The sequence below is a fragment of the Tetrao urogallus genome (genome assembly GCF_951394365.1).
Source record: "Tetrao urogallus genome assembly, chromosome: 14".
NCBI lineage: Eukaryota > Metazoa > Chordata > Aves > Galliformes > Phasianidae > Tetrao > Tetrao urogallus.
This window is the reverse complement of record NC_136827.1, coordinates 12,385,087-12,392,855: the sequence shown is the minus strand read 5'-3', so window position 1 is coordinate 12,392,855 and position 7,769 is coordinate 12,385,087. Positions and strand designations below refer to the sequence as shown.

The 7,769-nt window shown below is 49.9% G+C and overlaps 1 protein-coding gene across 1 annotated transcript; it reads right to left on the bottom strand.

Annotated features, from left to right (window-relative positions):
* Nucleotides 1-2,618: 2,618 nt before the first annotated feature.
* On the bottom strand, nucleotides 2,619-7,006 carry ATOX1 (antioxidant 1 copper chaperone; the record flags this gene model as incomplete). Its single annotated transcript, XM_079542260.1, has 4 exons — nucleotides 2,619-2,839; nucleotides 4,291-4,443; nucleotides 5,770-5,845; nucleotides 7,001-7,006. 3 exons carry the CDS (start codon nucleotides 7,004-7,006, stop codon nucleotides 4,310-4,312), a joined length of 216 nt encoding a protein of 71 aa, XP_079398386.1. The 3' UTR covers nucleotides 2,619-2,839; nucleotides 4,291-4,309.
* Between the last annotated feature and the right edge of the window lie 763 nt (nucleotides 7,007-7,769).

Below are 7,769 nucleotides of genomic sequence, written 5' to 3'. Positions count from 1 at the left end.
CCCTCGCTCTGTGACCCAGCCTCCATCACCTCGCTGAACCCTTTAAGACTACAGCACTGAAAGAAAATATTTGTGCTCTGGCTAGCACATGTGCACACTTCCTGCTCTTGAAATCCCTAATTAAGCTTGTTTTTTATTTATTTATTTTTTCTTTTTGTTTAGAAAATCCTTCCCTTTCGGGACATGGGATGTTTTTTTCCAAGCCATTGGGGATCACCACGTGCAGGAACCAAGGGGGATCTCCCATCCCTTGCCTGCTTTCTGCAGCCTGTGGGGTTATTTTGGAGATTCTCTCATTTACTGGGTGGTTCAGCTGAGTCCAACCTCTCCTTGGGCTAAAATCATATCCTGTCAGTCAGATGGTAATTAGAAAGCATCAAAAAGCCAGTGGTGCTTAAGGCAGTGCCGGGGTAACCAAGGCAGCTTCTACTTCTGTGGATAAAGGACTGAGTTTGGAAGCTGTAGACGTTTCCACTGAAATCAGATTTTCGTTTAAAAAGGGGAAGGAAGGTAGCATGGGGTGAAAAATGCCTCCCAGGAGCATAGCAGCACTACAGCACTGCTGCAGCCCATCTATCTGGGCTCACCCAGCTCTTACTGGTGCTGCGGTTAGACGTGGCCCTGCATACCTAAGCGAGGTGACACAGGGTGTTATTACCCATCCCTGGCTGCATGCTCATGGCCTTGGAGATGCACACTGCACTCCCTGGAGGCAGGACACCAGAAGGTAATTTTTCTGGAGGTTCCTTATCTTATCCCAATGAGACAAAGGAAGGCAGAGAGCGTTCTGCAGGTCTGGCTGAAACGCTCTGTTCCCTGATAAGCTTGCAAGGTTGACGCAGGAACACAGGAGATGCTGTCCTGCTGGGTTGTGATGGAGAAAACAAGCAGCAGCTTGGGCTCATCCAGCAGCCCTGATCTAATAGGAATCACTGTTGTTTGGTGTTCTCCCTGATGTGCCTGTTCAGAACAGGGTCAGTGCAGCAGAGACAGCAAACACCATGAGCCACACACACACGGAGCTTCCATAGGAAAGCAAGGACACCCTCGGGGAGGCTGCAGTCCTGCAGATGGATGCTGAAGCTTCAGGCATCTGGAGGAGTCTCCCAGCTGGTGGAGGGCACAAACCTCTGCTTGTCTGGCTCAGTGATAAGCAGGCTTCAAGCAAAACAGCCAGTTCAGCAGCAGGGAGGATAAGCCAGGGGAGTAGGGACAGTGTAAGCTGCAGCCAAGGACGAGCAGCCTGGATCCCAGCAAGCCAGACTAGGAGTTACTGCCTTGTGTGCACGACAAGGACAGCTGGCTCCAGGCACAGCAGTGCCACAGTGTGCCACTCAGCTCTACGCCAAGCTAATGGCATGCACCCTGTCCCTGCACATGGCCATCAGAGCAGAGCTGCTGGGCATGCAGCTGCCAGTAATGGGCTGGCTGTGTCTGGGAGGAAGCTGAAAGCAAAAATTAGCTCATATGGGCAAGAATACCAGCTGAGAAAATGCAAGAAAATGATGCAGTGATGTTACTTTTATCATTGATCTTATTCTCTTTTTGAGAATCGTGATCATTGATCATTCTCTTAAATTAAAAAGTAATTAAAAGGGTCTGCAATGTGTTCCTTGAAATGTCTGCAGCCCCTGGAAGTGCATCTGCAGCAGTTAGTTGTGCTTCAGATCAATGGTCAAGAAGAACTTGACGTACTGAAGCTCTCCAGGAAAAGATCAAGTTGCAACAGTGCCAAATGTAACTTCAATGTACAAGTGTGAAATATCTCCTAAATATAAAGTGACCACTTCCTTCCAACTTCCGCTGGTTTTCCTGTCTGCAGATCAAGCCACACGTAACTGGTAGACATGGAAGACATCCTCTGAGTGAAATGACCGTGGACAATCCCATCAGTGGGCTGAGAGACTTGAACTGAACAAACGGAAGCTGGACCAAGCAACAGTGTAGCCCATAAGAGAGAATCCCAAATCCCCCTGCTTCCTCCATCCCTTCTGCACTGCTCATCAGCATGGGCATTCTCCTGCCATGCCAGTCACACCTGGGGATCTTGCCCAGCATCAGGGCTTTGTGGTGCTGTTATATTTGGTAAGCAGGCATGGAAAGAGGCAAAAAGGTGAAGGGATTGATCCAGGTGTGCTGAACTGGACTCAGGATCCAGAACGATTCTTCACATTCCTATGGGAATGTACTGACCTGATAAGCACTGCACTACTGCCAAGTCTGTGTTTCTGCTCCTACCTGCAATGTGGTTGGCCTCTTAGCTAAACCATGTTACTGGGGTCCAGTGACTTCTGCCCAGCGGTCTCCTGCAGCCCCAAAGCACGCTTGGTTATCCCTGACCTACAGCACCCACTCTGCAAAAATTCCTTCTTCCCATTCTGAATGGAAAGTTAGTGTGTTCTGTGGAGGAAGCAAACATCCGCCACAGATTCCCTGAATCTAAGTGACCTTCAGCTGAGTTTTCCTGAGCCATGTCTCTCAGGCAGAGGTTGCAGTCAGCTTCTAAAGATAGGTGCAACTTCCTCAGACCTGCCTTGCATGTGATGGTAGTTTCCCACCCTTAAAAGCCACTTGTACAGAAAACCGCATAAAGACACACAAGACACACAGACACATGCTGAAAGATAGAAGCAGCACCTCGATTTACTGTGGGACTAGAAACAACATATAACCTCCTTCTCTAGATTTGTCCACTTTTAAAGCCCAAATGCAGCTGTCTCCTCCTGCCAGCTCTCTCCTTTCCGACATCTGGCAGGGTAGCAAAGGTCAAATGGCAGAGCAAGGTGGGAGATATGCAAACAGCTTAAACCATCTTATTTGCTGGTCAGGTTTTGAGTTCCTGTAACAAATAAATAAATAAACAAGCAAACAAATAAGTGGGAGAAAAAAAAAAAAAAGCAGAGGCACGGAGGAGATAAAGCTATGCAAAGATGCCCTCTGCTGGCCACAAGTCAAAGGAAAAGGTGATGGTTAATTCTTTGCAGATATTTCAGATGTAGTTCATAGGTTCCCCTGCAGATTGATACTGGCTCCTGCAGTCAGTACTGTGAGCTGGAAACTATTTGAGGCACCAATCAAGTCAGAGCGTGCTCCCCTCTCTCTCTTTTAAATAGCAATGTTAGTTGATTAAAGTTAGGATTTAAACATGACTTCTTAGAAGTATTGTTAGCATGCTCATATGATACAAATTGCAGATATTTTGTCTGTTAAATCAGTCTACTAAACAGTGCAGATATACTGCATGCAGATATTACTATCAGTTCGACTTTTTCTTCAGTCATTTTAAGTCCTGCTGGCTTAAACCTCTCCTTTAACTTACTGACTGGGAATTAATCAGCGTGAACTGATTTTGGTGCACCTCTGCTGGATAATTGTGAAGATCAAGTGAGACCATTTTAAGACAAACTAGGCCATTTTAAAACAATGCTACTGCATTAGAAAGCTCCAGCACAGAGCCAAGCTTTTAAGAGATGCTGCATAATTATCAAGGACACTAAAGAAATGCACATACAGTGAGTGGGCAACCCTCTCCTCTCACTTCATTCTCTTTCACTGAAATTCAATCCTGTCCACAAAAACCTTTCACAGGAAGGAGGGTGCATGTCAGCATCATGCAGGGGCTCCAGGAAAATCCACAGGCTGCAATTGGGTTGTCTTTGAGATAGATGTCCAATTGGCCAGGGGCTGAAAGAGTTGGGAGCCAATTTGGAAACCAGCATTTCAGCAGCGTGCTGCTCCTTTGTACCCTTGGAGGATGTGTAAGTGCAGTAACAACATGATCAAAAGCTGGAGTTTCCTTTGCTAACAAACAACCCCCTGCAGCACCTACTCACAGGTGTCTTTCTGTCTCATCACTGTCCCCAGCATTTTTGGTCACTCTCTCTGGCCATTTCACCAACATCCTTGGGGTTTGTTTTCATTCATGATATACTCTGGCAAACTCTAGGTTCACCTAGTAATTGCGCAGAGTCTACGTTCTACCTCTCCACACAATTAGATCATACAAGCATCAGTCAAAACCTCTCAAATTATCAAATGCCATAGTTCTCCTTTGGCTGCAGATACTACAGCCATAGTTCGGATCCTATGGGCTTTGCAGAGCAACTGAGGAGTCCTATATGGAAATGGTGCTGGCTGCATGTGCTCCCACTGCTTCTCCAGCATGAGGGGATTGCTAAAGCTAGACCTACAAGTCTCTCCTCCTTTGTGCTTCCCAGGAAACAGTGTGGTTTACTGAGAAAGCTGGAACAAGCTCAGATCTCTTCAGTGTTTCATACACCTGATATATACCTAGCCTCCTCACAGCAGGCTACTGCACAGACTTCTCCCCCAGGTAGGATGCGCTCTTTCCAGTCTTCTTTAGAGTTTCCAATAGGGTGTCAACATTGTGCTCTGACTCAATGTACACCTTCTTGTTGGGCAGGTCAATATCAAACTGGACACCTGGAAGGAAAGCAAAAACATTTTACTTAGGTAGAAGCAAATGGTATGAGAGCAGGGAAAAGCTCACTTTCATGCATTTGTGCTCCCAAGGCCACCAGGTCAATCGTACATGCCTCTTGTCAGCAAACTTCTATCCCGTGACCAGCCAGCACAACCAGAGCGGGATCCCACCAGCACTGGTACAAAGGAAGCCAGATTGCCTATAGATGTGCATTAGGTGCCATAGCTTTATTAGGGGGCTTTATTAGACTAGCACAATCACAAGCATTAACGAGAACGAGTAGAGTTTAAACCGACCACTATAACCTCCAGACAGCTCACTCTGTACTGAGATTTGGAATGGAGGGACACTAACAAGGAGATGATGTGGAAGTTAAGATGGGGTTGGGGCAGGTTTCATCAGTGGCAGTACCAGCTAGCAGCTGGAAGCAGGAGGAGGACAAAGACACCTTCCATGTGGGTATCCCACTGGTAAATAAAGGTCAGCCACTCTCAAACCAGTGAGAACTCAATGAAGCTTCTACCCAACCATACAATGTCACAAAACTTGTAGATATATAATAGCTTTGGCAGTTCTGTTGCTCCATCCCATGAGGCTGAATTTGGCCAGCATGTCAAAGAGTGATGGGAGAACAGAGGTGCTGAAAACCACACACAGAGGAACAGAAATCACCACAGCCTGGTAATGGGGTCCTGAAGAATTCCCACAGCTTGGCGATTGTGAGCTGTTCCCACTCGGTGAGGATGGGTAAACAGGATGACAAGTCCTCATAACTGGTGAGTGCAGGCCAAATCCTGCTCTCCTGCTGATCTCAGCATAGAGGAGACACAAGTTATAATTTTCCAGGTTGTACAAAAAGCAGGCTGTGCAAGCAGCCACCAAACCCTCTGTTCAGCAGCTCTTCACCATGACTGTTCTACATTTGGATGCCGATGACACATCCAGGGAAGCAGCACAGCTACCATCGGCCTCCTAAGGAATGGCACCTGGCAGGAGATCCACCTCCTCTTCTGCCCAGCCATCCTGAGCATTGGGGTGCAGCTCCTGGCAGCTTCGGGACGAGGTCCTGGTGGTGCACAGAGCCACCTGATGCTTGAAGCCTCCCGCATCCCCAGCACCTCCTCCTTCCCATGCTATTTCTCCAAGGCTCACACCAGTTCTGCTAGCAATCAGCTACCAGCAGCTCAAAAGCAGAGCATTTGGTGCAGAGTTTTCCACCCGGACACTTCCAGCTGTTACCCACATTGCTTCCTGCTCAAAACGGAGGACCACGAGGCAGTGATGTCTGGCCCCAGAGTCGTCACACACCCTGTAGCTTGACTCACCTCCCAGTCTGTGCAGGACACGGGTGACTGCATTGGAGCAGCCTTCGCAGGTCATGTCCACAAAGAACTCGTGTCTCTGCAAAAAGACAGACGAGGGGTCAGGAGCTTTCACCACCATCTTCCACGTTCTCCTCTGGCCTCAGGGAGGACAGCTCCAACCTTCCTCAGTCAAAACGTCCAAACGTTCCAAGATGGGTTCCTCAGCAGAACTGAGAGCTCTCAGTACTTCTCACTGTGGTGTCCTCGTGTTGTCCCTCACAGAACAACCACAAGGGACCTCTAGAAACCGCCTGGTCCAACCATGCACTGAAAGCAGGACACCTCCAGGGCCAGTTCAGCCCTCTGGGGGTTCTGCTGGACCCACGTACCATGCACAGCCCAGGGGGAGCAAGTCCCCTGCTTTGCTCTGCAATGCCCACCCTATTCTTGTGCCTCTGGGCCCCGATGTCACAAACCCATAAAAACATCACAAAAATAAGTTTGAGGACTGCTCCCCAGCACTACCTGCAGTACTCATGAGTGGCACTGGGCAATGAACACGTGCACGGCCCTAACACTGACCACTGCTCTCAGCCTTCAGTACCGGACAGACCCTCATCTCCCCTACTTCCTCCTTTTCTTACTTTTTCTTTCTTTTTTTTTCTTACTTTTCCTTTTACTTACTATCATTGTTTTTAAGCTCTTTACTATGAGAGTGGTGAGGTGCTGGAACAGCTGCCCAGAGAGGCTGTGGATGCCCCGTCCCTGGAGGTGTTCAAGGCCAGATTGGATGGGGCCCTGGGCAGCCTGGTCTGGTATTAAATGTGGAGGTCAGTGGCCCTGCGTGTAACGGGGGGTTGGAGATTCATGATCCTCGAGGTCCCTTCCAACCCGGGCCATTCTGCGACTGTGATTCTTTACCTGATTTCCTTAAAAAAGAAAAGCAAGATCGCTGCTTCCTACCTGCAATCCCTCCATCTTTTTACTCCAAACCAAGCCTTTCGCCCCCCCACCATCTTCACAGCACGGATCAGTCCGGAACTGAGCAGAACCGCAGCGCTCAGCACCACCATTTATTACCATTTTCAATCTGAACTGGCACTTCCTTGATGTTTTGACAAGCCAGCGGGAAGGACGGACCCTGCAGTTCCCAGGCTGGGAGCTCGCCACGCTGCCCGCAGCCCCCGGCCCTTCGATCCCCCTCCCCCCGCCTCCCGCCGCCCCGCACCCCGCCCGCCCGGCCCGCACCCACCGGCATGGCGCGGCCCGGCGCGGCTCCCGGCTCGGAGGAAGGGGCGGGCGCTGAGCTCAGCTCCGCACAGCGCCCCCGGGGCCTCGGGAGGCTGAGCCGGGTACTCGTTGCCCGTGTCTGCAGCGGGAGCTTTGGAGCTCTCGGCTTCGGCTCACCCGTTTGCTGCGCGTGTTTGTTTCGATGCGTTCTTAAGCGTTTTTAATGGGACGGTGTAAGTTTTAGGAGAGTTGCTTTTGTTCTGAGAGCCGCACCTTGGTTATGTTTCTCTTCCCATTTATCTGATCTGTGCGTTAGAGTTGTTGAGGCTGAATGGCGGCTCTCTGGGTCACAGCGAAACAGAATTTCGGCCGAAAGCCCTCGCTCTGCTCACCCAAGGTGGGAGCAAGGCTGATGCCAACTGAGAGGCCAAGAGGCTTAGAGAAAGTGGTTTTGAGATGTGCCGTGGGGTTATGGACAGATAGAGGAATCAGGGGTCATCTCTACTTCCGAGCATGCTGAGTGAGAGGATGCTGGTCCCTGAGGATGGTTCTCTCTGCTCTGCTTGGCTTCTCCCCAGCTGTTTGGCCCTTTGAAGGAGGATGGGCTCCTTTCACGGAATCACAGAATGGCCAGGGTTGGAAGGGGCCTCAGGGATCATGAATCTCCAACCCCCCTGCCACATGCGGAGCCACCAACCTCCACATTTAATACCAGACCAGGCTGCCCAGAGCCCCATCCAACCTGGCCTTGAACACCTCCAGGGACGGAGCATCCACAGCCTCTCTGGGCA